General features: G+C 37.3%; 2 protein-coding genes across 8 annotated transcripts; one reads left to right on the forward strand and one right to left on the reverse strand.

Annotated features, from left to right (window-relative positions):
- Positions 1 to 1,054: 1,054 nt before the first annotated feature.
- LOC107800075 (cytochrome P450 CYP72A219-like) lies at positions 1,055 to 6,298 on the reverse strand. 7 transcript variants are annotated; one of them, XM_016623222.2, is made up of 7 exons: positions 5,936 to 6,060; positions 5,505 to 5,623; positions 5,061 to 5,244; positions 4,012 to 4,229; positions 3,291 to 3,523; positions 2,660 to 3,047; positions 1,055 to 1,767 (listed from the first exon to the last, which is right to left on the reverse strand). In XM_016623222.2, the coding sequence occupies exons 3-7, from the start codon at positions 5,170 to 5,172 to the stop codon at positions 1,342 to 1,344; spliced, it is 1,377 nt and encodes a 458-aa protein (XP_016478708.2). In that variant the 5' UTR covers positions 5,173 to 5,244; positions 5,505 to 5,623; positions 5,936 to 6,060; the 3' UTR covers positions 1,055 to 1,341. The 7 variants fall into 7 exon arrangements, with proteins under 7 accessions (XP_016478708.2, XP_016478710.2, XP_016478709.2 ...); XM_016623224.2 differs by lacking the exons at positions 5,505 to 5,623; positions 5,936 to 6,060 and adding an exon at positions 6,110 to 6,298; XM_016623223.2 differs by lacking the exon at positions 5,505 to 5,623 and having other exon boundaries at positions 5,936 to 6,081.
- A 316-nt stretch (positions 6,299 to 6,614) lies between these two features.
- On the forward strand, positions 6,615 to 8,902 carry LOC107800073 (splicing factor Cactin). Its single transcript, XM_016623216.2, has one exon. It carries the CDS (start codon positions 6,630 to 6,632, stop codon positions 8,703 to 8,705), a length of 2,076 nt encoding a protein of 691 aa, XP_016478702.1. The 5' UTR covers positions 6,615 to 6,629; the 3' UTR covers positions 8,706 to 8,902.
- Positions 8,903 to 14,783: the final 5,881 nt, after the last annotated feature.

A 14,783-nucleotide genomic window follows, 5' to 3' on the forward strand; every position in this document is an offset into this window, starting at 1 on the left:
GATTGTGATGGGTTGCAGTGGAATATATATTTTTAAAAAAAGGCAATATAGAAAAATTGAGATGTTATCGACTATTATTTTGAGAGCGCCGAATCAGATTTTGCCAACATTAGTTAAGTCCTGTATTTCAATTTTCATATGATATTAAACTTTCATTAGTTCCATGTCTCTATATGAATGAAAAAAAGTACATTCTTAACCCAGTATGTCAAATCCTTTAAGTGGACTAGGGGTAATTGGTATGAAAGAAAATATTTTTCGGAAAATATTTTTTAATAGTTTAAATATTTTGAAAAATATTTCTTTTATTAACTTATTTTCTTTCAATTGGAGGAAAATATTTTCCTTATCAAGATAAAAGAAAATATTTTCTAAAATTACTTCTCAACCTTCCTCAACATCACCAACCCACCTCCACACCCACGCACCTAACCCCACGTCATGCCTACCCACCCCATCCTCTCTCTCTCTCCAGAAAGGCATTTTTTTCTTTCAAATTTCGGAAATTTTCGAAAATTTGAAAAATTGCAAAAAGCTGCTTTTAAAAAATTTTACTCACAAAACTTCAAAACAACCCAAACTGAAATTTATGTTCAACCACAACTCTAAATTTTTTTTCACCATTTTTTCGAATTTTACAATTCTTATGTCCAAACGCCTACTAAGATATTATTTTTATTCCTACTCCAAAATATATGGGAACCATTTTTTGTTATGTTTTCTATCTCATGTCAAACAGCCTCTCTACCTGCGTACAGACTATCCTCCCCAGACCTCATCTGTTGGGAACATACTGGGTTTGTTGTTGTTTCTATCTCATGTCACCAAAGCAGAATTTTTCCCTTTTGGTGTACATGAGGAAAGGGTAGTTTGAAGCCGCAGCCATCAACCTCACCAACGTTTTTTACCAAGAAAAGGTGAAATATACATACACTTAATAATGGATACGAATTTAATTAATAAGCTACTAATACAATCTTCATGAATAAGAGCAGGAACCAGCTTTCTTCACAAATAAAAAATAACAACCCAAAACCATGTAACAAAAAAAATTAGAATAAGTGATCCTTTATTACCAAATATTAAACTAAACTTCGGAAGCTAATTTGGCTATAAGATGCTCCAAATAATCAGGGACGAAACTAATGTATTAGACACGAATTCAGACAAACCAACAGTTTTTGCTTAGACCCTACTGCAAACCCAGAAACTAAGACGAGCTACAACAACAAGAAGAAGATAGTCAATATATTCCCACAAGTGGGGTCTGGAGAAACTAAGACGAGCTATTCGGGGATAAGTTTAGAGCTCCTAAACTTCAAATTTTGGCTTCGTCTCTGTCTACAACTTGTGTAGAATTAGCTGAGCGCCATGTTGAGGTTGAAGAGTTAGCACTGAATAAGGAACATGAGCATAAGAAGGAGAAACATCAAAAGCATAGTGTTGTAGAATCATAGCAAGTGCCATTTTGGCCTCTAACATAGCAAAGTTTTGTCCAATGCAGATTCTTGGTCCCCAACTAAATGGAAAGTATGCAAACTTGCCTTTTGTTGCTTTGTTTACTCCTTCACTAAACCTCTCTGGATTGAACTCTTTAATATCTTCACCCCATATTTCTTGGTCATGATACAACATTATTGTTGGTAATAGGAGTTGCACTCCACTTGGTAATGATAAGTTTCCTAATTTGGTTTCTGTATGTACCTCTCGACCCATCAAAAGAAGTGGTGGATACAATCTCAAGACTTCCTGAATAATCATAGTTACCTGTTCAAGAACCATTTTAAGAAGAGTTCAGCTTCTATATAGTGACAGTATGTATCAGGTTATCTAAAATTAATTACAACCGGAAATAATAAATTGAATTAGTAACTAGAAAATACGATAGATAACATGCTACAACAGGTTAAATTATACTCATTGTATAAAAATTCGTTAATTTACACGGTCAATGGACATAAGTTAAATTCTTCTTGAAAAGATACAGGTAGGACACCGGGTGTCCACCTAATCACTCCAGTTCTATTTAAAGCATTCAAGTTCAATACACTGATTGTGTAAATCAGGTCACTTGTAAGGTTATTACAAGATCGCTATTATGGTTAAGCATTAGGAAAAATGGTGAATGACTTGATATCACATGTTTGAACTTGGCGCAACTGGTAAGTTGCTGTCATGTGACTAGGAGGTCACGGGTTCGAGCCGTGAAAACAGCTTCTTGCAGAAATGCAGGGTAAGGCAGCGTAGAATAGACCCTTATGGTCAGCGGCGAAGCCACATGGTCATAAGGGTGGCCAGTTGACAACTCTTCGTCGAAAAATTACACTGTGTATATAGGTAAAATATTACGTTTTAGAGGTATACAACACATATTGAACACCCTTTGTCGGAATTTTTTTTTCGCTTCTTTCAAATTTGAATACCTTTCGGGAAATTCCTAACTTCGCCACTGCTTGTGGTCTGGACCTTCCCCGGACCCCGTGCACAGCTGGAGCTTAGTACACCGGGCTACCCCTTTTTTTCACTTGATATCACATGTTAAATTACATAAATTGTCAGTGTATATTAACTTAATTCCTAGTGTTTAAAAGAATACAAAAGAAAAATATACAAAAACCTTCAAACTTAGCGGATAGATACATAGAGAAGATGCACTTACAACTTTGAGTTGATTCAGCATGTCATAGTCAGGTTTGTTGTTGCCAAAGACTTGAAGAACCTCTTCTCTAGCACGAGCTTGCCATTCGGAGTGTTTGCTCAATACAATCATTGACCATGTAAGCAATGCTGAAGTTGTCTCTTGTCCAGCAAAATAAAACAACTTACACTCTTCAATCACCTCATCCATACTCATTCCAAATTTCTTATTTCGATGTTCCTGGATTTCTTTCAAATTGGATTCCAATAATATACCCAATAAGTCATCATTATTAGATGCTTCCCCTGCTTCAATTGCATTCATTCTTTTATTGATAATTCCCAACACAAGTGATCTTACTTCCTGATATATTTGTTTCATCCTTCTATCCTCTTTGTTGGGCAAGAACCTATAATTTAGAAAAGAGTTTAGGTTCTATGCAATAACAGTGTAACTTATAAGGTAACAATGAGGTAAATCTCTACGATACGTACTCATTAATTGATAATCCGATAAAATGTTAACTACCTATTATAATAAGTTAAACAACAGTCATGGTGTAAAAATTGTTTACACTGTTGGTGTATAGTATGACTCCAAACATTTTGATGTATACAACTATATTAGGGGGACGAATATGAAGGTAACTTACTTAATATAACTTGACTCTGTCACTTTTAAGATAATTTTGGCTAGTTCTTGTTGAAGTTCAAACATCTTTCTTCCTTCTTCATAGCTATTGCCAAATGCAGTTCTTGAAATAGCATCACTAGTTAAACTTTGAAGATATGGCCAGACATCTACCTCTGATCCTTCTGCTGAGACAATTTTTTCCCATTTGCTCAACATCTCACAAGTACACAAATGGAATGAAGGTACCATATGCTGCATAATATATTACATTTAAACAACCACAATCAGTATTAGAGTTTGCATACTTGGAAAGGTACAAATCAACAGGATTTACTTATATATATTGTATAAAAAAAGTTTACCTTGTCAGTGTATATTAAGTCTAGCTCAGTCGGTCGAGTGCAAGGCTCTTAACCTTGTGGCCATGGGTCGAGCCCCACGGTGGGCGTTAGCACATTATGAAGGGGAGTCTTGGAACAACAGTAAAGTTGTCTCTTTGTGACCTGTAGGTCACAGGTTCAAGCCGTGGAATCAGTCACTGATGCTTGCATCAGGGTAGGCTGCCTACATTACAACCCCTTGGGTGCGGCCCCGGTGCGGTGCTTCCCTAGACCTCGCTCGGATGCAAGATGCTTTGTGCACCGGCTTCCCTTTTATCAGTGCATATTAACATGTTATACATAGCAGGTTACTATTCACAATCCTAGAAACTTAAGCAACTATATCGAGTTTAGAGATACCTTCAACTTGTCTAGGTGAAAAGCATGATTGATGATTCTTCTGTGTTTAGCCCATTTATCTGCTTCATAGCTCAAGATTCCTTCTGCTAACAATTTTGTTTGTGCAGTAGGCGGAGGCTTCTGGAATATATTACTCTTTGACAAGATTTCCCTTATAAGTTCTGGGTCCATGATGAGCAATGCAGGAGTTGGCCCCAACCATATAAAAGACTTCTTACCTATAATTAAGATGCTATATATTCATTAATGAAAAAACCTATTAAGATGACATATAATATCTCACACAAACAAAGTCGCGCAATAATGTTTGTTATGTTATAGACCTAAAAACAACGTAATAAACGTGTCTCTAACAATCTAAGAGACAATTTAAGCGTTCAGATTAATCAGTTCACGTAATGTAATAAGCTATCAGAGAAGGCTGAGGTTCTGTGCACAAGTTTCATTGCCACCTATCTATGAAATATTTACATGTATTTGCCAGTGGCAGGGGGCAGGATTTTCAAAAATTAAAAAAAGCATAACATGCGAAGACGCCAAGAGGATTCAATATCTAATACTCCATATATAATGACATATATGCAGTGTAATATTTCGACAAAAGGGGTTCATCCCCTCCACCCCAGCTTCGCCCATGGTATTTGCTCAGTAAGAAGTGTCACGTCAATATGTGCAGGGGCGAGCAACACAGTCCAACGTTTGAATTCCCTACATTGGAAAATTATTTTATTCAAATAGTGTAAAAATAAAATTTCTTAGATATATATAAATTGTTGAATCCTCTTGGCGTAGGAGAAACTTTTTGTGTAGTGAACGGAAATCTTAGACGTGGCATTTTCTTGGGTTTTTTCTTCTTCTCTCTAATCCCTTTATTAGAATTCCTGATTCCGCTACTGCATATATATGCGCTTGAGGAATTCACACAGAGTCAACAGGTTACGCTCCTTATATTGACTGTATATGAAATGGAAGGGAAAAATAGCCACCCAAAAAAAAAAGCATAATGAATGAGAAGGTGCATATGTATTAGGGAATTATATTCACCGTACCGTAATCGATGATGGTTTTTTGGATGAAGGGCATGATTCTAGGCACAATATCATGAGAGAATTTGATAGGCTTGGACTTAGCTTCTTCATCCATCATCACAACTTCTTTCATGTCTCCATACAACAGCTTGTAAGAGTTTCCCCAAAAACCCAACTCTCTGAGGCATTTCTCCAAACACTTTGGCTGCAACCACAGCCAATTCATGAATCTCCAACCCCGTCTATAAAGAATAATTATTATGACAAAGGAGATTGCTAGCGAAATGTATAGCATCTTTGTTTCTTTCTATGATATATAATGGAGAAACGGGCTTGGAAAATCTTGTATTTATATGCATTTCTTTGGGCAAAAGAAGAGTTGCAAAGCAAGCTTATCATGGAGAAATATTATAAGAGTCAAATGTATCTACAACAACAACAACAAACTACAGACTTTACCCCTACCGCTAGGTAGAGACTGTTCCGGCATCCTTCCCTCCAATAACTTCCCGCGTTGTTCTTGGGAGACTCGAACTCACGACCTCTCGATTGTAAGTGGGGTTGCTTACTCTCGTCAAATGTATCTAGATAGCTTGATAAGAAGAATTTGACAAATCAAAGATAGCTGAAGGAACAGAGGAAAGAAGAAAAGTTTAAGAGTCAATGTCCATATTAGTGATCTTGTTTGCCAAGTAAATCAGACTTTTCGTCACCATATTTGACCATATATTTTGTACCTTGCTAAAAATTAATCCTTGATTTTTGCTAAAATTGTCTATTCATTAAGTAAGAACCCGAGCTAAGAGTCGGACAATTCAATAAAGGTATAGAGAAAGCTCCAAGCAACTATTATTGATCTAACCTTATTCAGACACATCAATCAAAGATCTTCTTACCGAATAACTTTCTAGCAAGGAGAGAATCTCGTTGAAAGCAGAAACTCAAACTGTGACGATTATTTTCACTAGGTTTGATGACACTTCGGATTGAATTTGGCTAGGAGTGCACTCGTATAGACTAAACTCTAGTTACGAGATGCGACAAAATTTTAGTATTGAGTGAAAACTTACTTTTCGTTTGGAACCCAGGAAAATCCGCAGCCGCTACAGCCTCTTCGGGTGAGCACTCTCTGCGCACTGGATAACCCCACTATATAATAGTATGCAAGCAAACCACATAGGCATGCAGTAATAAATTTTTTTTTTTATTACGTCAAAAAAAGGGACGCGAGAAAGAGAAATAGGATATAGCAATAAGAAAATTAATTACATTACTCAATATGTTTTAAAATAAAATTATAAGTAAAATTTTTTTCCAACCTTGTTTGCAAATTAATGGACTCGGTTTTATCTCAAATGACACTATTTTTTTATAAATAAAAAACTACTGTAATGCAATTTAATTTAATTAGACAATTGAATTAAATTATATTAAATATAGAAGAAGAAGAAGACAACCTTTTATTTTTCCAAATAATCGTCAGCTTATAGCTCTTTATTTTTATCCAATGTTATCATTTAGTAGAAATTTATCCAAAAAACAAAGAATAAACTAAAAGTAAATCTAAACCCGACCCGGAGCAAACTATAAATGGAGCAGAGGTGCGTGTTCTACCCTTCCCTCACAAACCCGATTAGCAAAAATCTCCCCGCCGCAATGGGTTCATCCGGCAACCGTAGCAAGAAGAAATCGTCTAAGTCCGGCCGACGATATTCAGACGATTCTGAATCCCCTGCCACAGACTCCGATTCAATTTCTCACTCCGACTCCGATTCATCTCCGCCGAGTAGCAGTCGCCGCCGCCGAAGCCAAAGCCGAAGTCACAGCCGCAGATCCAGAACTCATGAATATTCCGACGAAGAGAGCAGCGACGCCGAGCGAAAGAAGAAGAAGAGGAAAATCACTGAAGAAGAAATCGCTTTATATATGGCTAAGAAAGCACAGAAGAAGGCTATGAAAGTAGCGAAGAAGTTGAAACAACAGACAGTTTCTGGTTATTCAAATGATTCAAATCCATTCGGAGATTCAAATCTGAACGAGAAATTCGTGTGGAGGAAGAAAATCGAACGAGACGTCACACGTGGTGTGCCGCTGGATACCTTCTCGATGAAGGCAGAGAAGCAAAGGCAGAAAGAACGAATGGCTGAAATTGAAAAGGTTAAAAAGAGGAGAGAAGAACGAGCAATGGAGAAAGCCCAACGCGAAGAGGAATTACAGTTGTTAGCTAGAGAACGGGCCCGGGCCGAGTTTCAGGACTGGGAGAAGAAGGAAGAAGAGTTTCATTTTGATCAGAGTAAAGTTCGGACTGAAATTCGCCTCCGTCAGGGTCGGGTTAAGCCCATTGATGTTCTTATAAAGCAGTTAGAACCTTCTGGAGATTTTGATGTGGAAATAGATGAACCTTATGTTGTGTTTAAAGGTTTAGGTATAAAAGAAATGGAAGAACTTGAGGAGGATATAAAATTGCATATCGATTTAGATAGGGAAACGCCGATGCATATACAGTATTGGGAGGCGCTTTTGGTGGTGTGTAATTGGGAATTAGCTGAAGCTAGGAAAAAGGAAGCTATGGATAAAGCACGAGTGCGCGGAGAGGAATTACCACCTGAATTGCTTGCAGAAGAGAGGGGGTTGCATTCGAGTATCGAAGCAGATGTTAAGTCTTTGTTACAAGGTAAAGGGTATGGTGAGTTAGAGGCGATGCAGTCGCAGATTGAGTCGCAAATGCGATCTGGTACTGCTAAGGTTGTAGAGTACTGGGAAGCTGTTCTTAAGCGGCTTCAGATTTTTAAGGCAAAGGCTTGTTTGAGGGAAATTCACGCGAAAATGCTGCGCAAACATCTTGAGCATCTTGAGAAACCATTGGAGAGTCGCGATGTAGAGGTGGAAGAAGAGACATTGAGGATTAATGAGGAAGATATGGAGCATTATCAAGACGAGGTTAGAGCTATGTCTCCGGAGCCCTTCTTGAATGAGGAGGCTAAGGAGAAGGAGGTGGAGGAAGAGGAAGAAGATGATGATGAAGAGGCGGGTTCTTATTCGCCTGTGTTAATGCACGGTGATGACAACGAAGAAGCAGTTGATCCTGAAGAAGACAGGGCAATACTTGAGAGGAAACGTATGGCTGTTTTGGAAGAGAGACGTGCACAAGATAAGGTTTTGACACCAACTCCCTTAGAAGACAACAACTTTGAGAAGAAAGCATTTAAATCTATGGGAGTGATGGAGGAAGGGGATGCAGTATTTGGCTCAAACGACGAAATTAATCTTGATTCACAAGTGTACTGGTGGCACGACAAGTATAGGCCGAGGAAGCCGAAGTATTTCAACCGTGTTCATACTGGTTATGAATGGAACAAGTATAATCAAACTCATTATGATCACGATAACCCCCCTCCTAAGATTGTGCAGGGATACAAATTCAATATCTTTTATCCTGATCTCGTTGACAAAGCAAAAGCTCCAACTTATGTCATAGAGAAAGATGGAGATAGTGCTGATACTTGCATCATAAAGTTCCATGCTGGCCCTCCTTATGAGGATATAGCTTTTCGAATTGTTAACAGGGAATGGGAGTACTCTCATAAAAAGGGGTTCAAGTGCATATTCGATCGAGGAATTCTGCATCTGTATTTTAACTTCAAGCGTCACAGATACCGTCGTTGATGGGCTTCAAGAAGTAAACACTTTGTTGCAAGGTTCAGCTTTATGAATTTCTTGTTTATGTACTCTTTTAGGTCAGTTTATATGTGATTTGATTCATGGAGAATTTTGTAAACTGGCCATAATGTGTGTAATCCAAAGCTTTGGGCTCTTCTGATAAACTTATGCTAATAGTAAGTGAAGTCACTGTTGCCTGGCAACCTTATAAGGCTAGCCCTTTCAGTCTTCCTCATGTTTCTTTGCATGCACTGTAACTTACATTAAGCTAGTGATTTCTATTTCCTCCAATAGTTTGAGCTGCATCTGGTAAATTAAGAGAGATATGAATGTCTTGTTGGAGATGAACTATCAGAATTTACAATTGCTTAGACCCTTTATTTTGGCATTGAAATGTTTAAAGAATAGGTATTTATAATGTGGTGTTTCATATTGAGTTAACAGTGTTTGCACGAATTGCACTAAGATGCGCATAAATCTGACGGAGAGCCTTCATGGAATATCTGCAAAATAGAGCAGCCTATGGAGATTCCAAAGGTAATTCTAGATTTTATAGTTCCCAGGTTGAATTGTGCTTTTGATATGTCTAGGTGCCCCTTTAGAGATGGATCATTCCTACTTGATTGTTTCCTTGAAGGTCTATGTTCCTTGAATAGGAAAAGCAGCAAAGTCTTATAAAGTTGCTTTTTCCTATTTGAAGTATTCTGTACCCTTCTAGAAAATGAGATTGCCTCTGGATTTTGAAATTAAGAGTCACTTAGTTGGATAGGAAAGGGAAAGAATGAAACAACGAATAAATAGCAGTACAGTTATACCTCTCTATAACAATATTCCTATATAACAGCCGGTCGCTATAAAAGCTAAGTTTTTCCCGGAACCAATGTTTATGTTATATTATAATATATCTTCTATAACAACACTTCACTATAGAAGTCCAAAAATATTAGAACAACAAGGCTGTTATATAAAGGTTTGACGGTATATAAATTCACTTATTTACTTGTCCAATTTCTTCAAACCAACAACTCCCAAAGAGCAACGGATAAAAGCTTACATCAACCCTTCCTTTTCTTTCCCACCCCTTTAAGAGAAGATAGGCAAGGGAAGAAGAGAGAAAAAGTTGGTGAATTGGTTTTAGATTGCAATGATAAATTTAAACCCGGAATGTGCAGTAAAAATTCATTTCTTTCCTTCTACCCTCTTGATAATATCACAGTTATTAAGTAATATATGCTATAATATTAAAAACGAAACCCCTTTAGGCTTTAACTATGTTAACAATGGGAAGAAAACTACAAGTAGAAAGAAAGCTGCAATTCATAGCAACTGGGAACTAGAATGCTTTCCAATCGTTTTCCACTCTCCTTGGGCCTGACATGATTGAAGGAATCAGTGAAGCCGAATCTGCAGAATTTATTAATGTTTCATTTTCTATTTGTGGGTTAAGAAAGCTATACTTTAGCTTCTTTTCAATGTCCAGAACACCCTCCATGACCTGCAACGTCTGTATGACTTCTCTGTAACACTGCATATCTTCACGGTGTTCATCAATCAGATCGACTGGTTGTCCTTCCTCTCTGCCTTTGTCTTGAAAAGCTTCAAGATACCCTCTGATCCTCTGGTTCAGATAGGTGGAAATGTTTCCTTCCACACAAGATGTCCAAGATCATAATGGCCAAGCCAAAGATATCTACCGTTTCTATAATGGTTGCACTAAGTCGTTGGAAGCCAGATAACCCGGAATAGCCTCTCATTTTGGTAATTTGGCTCTGATTTCGGTCAATTAGCTTGGGAAGGCCGACGTCAGTGAGTTAACATTGTATCCTCATCTAGGAGAATATTTGGGACTCAAAATCCAAACACAGAGTTCTTTGCGTGATGGGGAGCCTTGGCGTAACCGGTAAAGTTTCTGCCATGTGACCAGGAGGTCAGAGGTTCAAGCCGTGGAAAAAACCTCTTGTAGAAATGCAGGGTAAGGTTGCGTACAATAGACCCTTGTGGCCCGGCCCTTTCTCGGACCCCGCATATAGCGGGAGCTTAGTGCACCGGATTTTCCTTTCAGAATTCTTTGCGTGCAGTCTTCATAACTGTGGGCTAGTGAGCTCTTTACTACTATGGTAGATTCTTTTATCTAATGATACGTTGCTCATAAGCTCGTATACTAGAAGATACTGAGATTTCTCAGCATAGAATCCAATTAATTGTACCAACTTGACAGGATGTCAATTCTCTCACCCTCAGTTAGGAGTGATTTTTTGACTTGGCCTAATCCATCAAGGCATTTCAGTGCCACCTTTGTGCAATCTTTCTAGGACCTTTGAACAACTGATCCAAATCCTTCTTCACCAAGCTTCTTCTTTCTGAAGTTCTCTGCTATTAGGTCATCATATGAATATCCACCTGGCATTCCTGGCACGTGGTCGAGATAATTCCCCCCGACTTCACCTGCCTCTCTCTTCCAGAATATGAGAACTACATGCCAACTATGACATCAGCAAGATTAATTCTTATGATTAATCCTATTATTGCACCATTTAGCTCTTTTTCCCTCTTGCACCAGCTAGTTCAGCCAAAGTGATGTACTTTCAAGGTTTTGCACCTCTCAAGTACAAAGAAGAGAAAAACAAAAGTACCCCGCTGTAACGACCTAACTGGCCGTTTTGAGCATCTGCACTTCGCTTGGTAGTTTGAGGGCTCGAGTATGTCCGCATGATGTATTATGACTTGCGTAAATTGTCGGTGTTGGTTTTCAAGTTATCCCGAATCGATTTGGAAGAATGAACTTAAAGATTTAAGCTCTAAGGTGAAAGAGTTGATCAAGTTTGACTTTTTAGCATTGGACCTCGGAATGGAGTTTCGTCGGTTCCATTAGCTCCGTTGGGTGATTTTGGACTTAGGAGCGCGTCCGGATTTTAATTTGGAGGTTCGCAGTCGAATTAGTCTTGAAATGGCGAAAGTTGAATTTTTGGAAAGTTTGACCGGGAGTGGACTTTTTGATATCGGGGTCGGATTTCGATTCTGAAAGTTGGAATAGGTCTGTAGTGTCAAATGTGACTTGTGTGCAAAATTTGAGGTCCATTGGACGTGATTTGATAGGTTTCGGCACTAGTTGTAGAAGTTGAAGTTCCAAAGTTCATTGATTTTGACTTGAGGTGCGATTCATCATTTAGAGGTTGTTATGTGTGATTTGAAGCCTCGAGTAGGTTCGTTTCGTCATTTAGGACTTGTCCGTAAAATTTTCACCATTTGGAGTTGATTTGATATGGTTCAGACGCTTGTGTGCAATTCTAGAAGTTCTTGAAGTTTACTTTAATCTTCATGCATTTTGGCGTCCGATTCGTGCTTTTAGAGGTTACTTTGATGATTTGATCGCGCGAGCGAGTTCGTGTTGTGTTTCTGGACCTGGGTGCATGGTTGGTTTAGAGCCTCGTGGGCTCGGGTGAGTTCGAATTGGTTTCAGAATGATTTTTCATGATTTTTAAGTATTGGTACTGGTGTCATCGCATTTGCGATGTTTTGTCGCAAATGCGAATACTGCAATTGCAAAGCAGCCTCGCATTTGTGATTGTAGGTTGTCCGCATTTGCGATACTTTGGGTCGCAAATGCGACCTCAACAGGAATTCTTTTGTTCGCTTTTGCGATGAGTTGTTCGCATTTGTAGGGTTTACATTTGCGAACCCCATATCGCAAATGCGACATCTACAGCCTACATATAGCTGAGAATTCCGAGACTTAGCTTCATTTTGTTTTATTTTAAACCCTAGCTTCAATGAGAGGCGATTTTGTGAAGGAATTTTCATACCGAATCATTGGGTAAATACCTCAAATCAATTCTCAATTACATTTCATGATTATACATAAGATTTAACATCAAATTCATGAGAATCTAGGGAAAAAATTTGGTGATTTTGTTAAAGTTTTTAAAAATAAAAATTTGGGATTTGAGAGTCGAATAGGACTCAGATTTGAAAACAAAACACATATTTGGACTCGTGAGGCTATGGATAGTCAAGACCTACCCTTGGACCTGAGTTTTGACCGGGCTGTCCCAGGGGTTGACTTTTTAGAAATTGTATAAAAATCACAGCTTTATTAATTGAAATTGTTTTCTCTTGCATTGTGTGAAGTATTTAAGTCGTCTTTGGCTAGATTGAGCCGAACAGAGGTGAATTTGTAAAGGAAAAAACTAAATTGAGTATTGAGTTAGCCGAATTGAGGTAAGTGTCTTGTCTAACTTTGTTTAGGGAATTTTTCCTACTATTTGACATTGTTTGCTAAATGCGGGAGTCATACATATATGAGGTAACGAGCATATATGCATGTGCCAGAGTTAACTATGCCCGGGATAAATTATGTTATAAATTGTGTTTTGTAGAATTACGTGATCTTCTTGCTTCATGCCTTATTTGACTCCTAGATACTAAGAACATAGTATTAAATTTTAGAGACAAAGACTTAGCTTATTATAACTTGATCAAATTTGATGGAATTTAGAGAATACATTGATGTGTCTAATTTGGTCATCACTATATGTAATCATTAATACATCACTACTGCCGATATTCTTGAGATACTAGATTCTATACTCGTGTTGTAGATCATTCGTGAGACCTGTTGAAACACTTGAATAATACGGTTCTTGAGGGTTTATTTAACTATTGTTGGCTTGGAAAGTTATGATTCGGATTCGCACTACAACAAAAAAGTTTTTAGTGGCAATTATTTTGGTCTTTAGCGGCAATTAGATAATAACCGGTGTATCGAGCATCGGGAAAGGCTTTACCGGCCATCAGCCAAGTGCCGGTAAAGAGTCCAACTATTGCCGCTAAAGGTGTATAAATTATATTTACTAGCAAATATTGGCCATTAAAAAGCCTATATTTTACCGATAAAACCCATTATATGACCAATAAAAGAAGACTTTCTGATGGTAATTATAAGGGCCAGTAAAAGATATCTTTTAATAATTTTTGTTATTGCAAAATCAAGAGAGTTTTCCCAATATTCTTACCGTCAATCATTCCTATTTATATTCAATAATAATACTAAAAAACATGATAAATTTCATCAAATCCATAACAAACAAAAATAACTATTAATCCATAATCTCAAAAGTGTCAACAACATAACAAAATAAAAAAATTATTCGGATCCAATAGCTAGTGTCATTTTGTGCCTAATAACTAGTGTATCAAATAGTTACTATACGATACAATATACAACGTATAAAAATTTCTTCAAATTCTTGAACAAAATGATGTCTTTCACTTGTCAAATTTTGAACATCATGATGTATGACCTGAAATAATATAATAAAGTAAATATTAACAAGACTAGGTAATAAAATATAGTCCTATTTTTGAGTGACAACTTAAAGTAACATTCAAAAATTTGTCTCTGTTTTTTCCAAATGCAGTACATAAATCCTCATTTCTCTTTGTTGTTGGGACCAATTTTGTTTCAGCCATTGTGGTATGTATGAAGACAACATCCCATTGTATGATTAAGATAACAACAACAATAACATACCCAATATAATCCTACAACTGAGGTTTGTGGAGGTTCTGATATACGCAGACCTTACCTCTACCTTGTGTGAGTTAAAGAGGTTGTTTTCGATAGAACCTTGGCCGTTATATGATTGAGAATTTCTCTTTTCTCTTATTGTTTGATAAATGTTGAGTGTTGTAGAATTCGAACCTGAGATCTCAAGAATTTTCTCCTATATATGTCTCAATTACTCATTCACCTCTTAAAAGAACTTGAATTCAAAAAGGAAAAAAAACACATATTATAGGTGAGAATAAGGATCGTGTCACATAGAGAAACCTAGTACTTGTAACCATCGGGCGCATTTCGAAAGATTTTCGGTTATCTTAACTGGCTTGCCAAGAAAAGACACAAGAAAATAGTAAAACTTGCATAAAGTCTATTTAAAAACTAAATAAGTCACGTAACAATGTTAAAACAATAAATTATCTATCAAGAGTATCCATAGAATCCCAATTTGTCTATAGATGATGGAATAAATTTCATCACACCCGAATTGCTATGTACTTAAATGAACCAAATAATCAATCCGA

This window comes from Nicotiana tabacum, chromosome 1 (genome assembly GCF_000715075.1).
Source record: "Nicotiana tabacum cultivar K326 chromosome 1, ASM71507v2, whole genome shotgun sequence".
NCBI classification, from domain to species: domain Eukaryota; kingdom Viridiplantae; phylum Streptophyta; class Magnoliopsida; order Solanales; family Solanaceae; genus Nicotiana; species Nicotiana tabacum.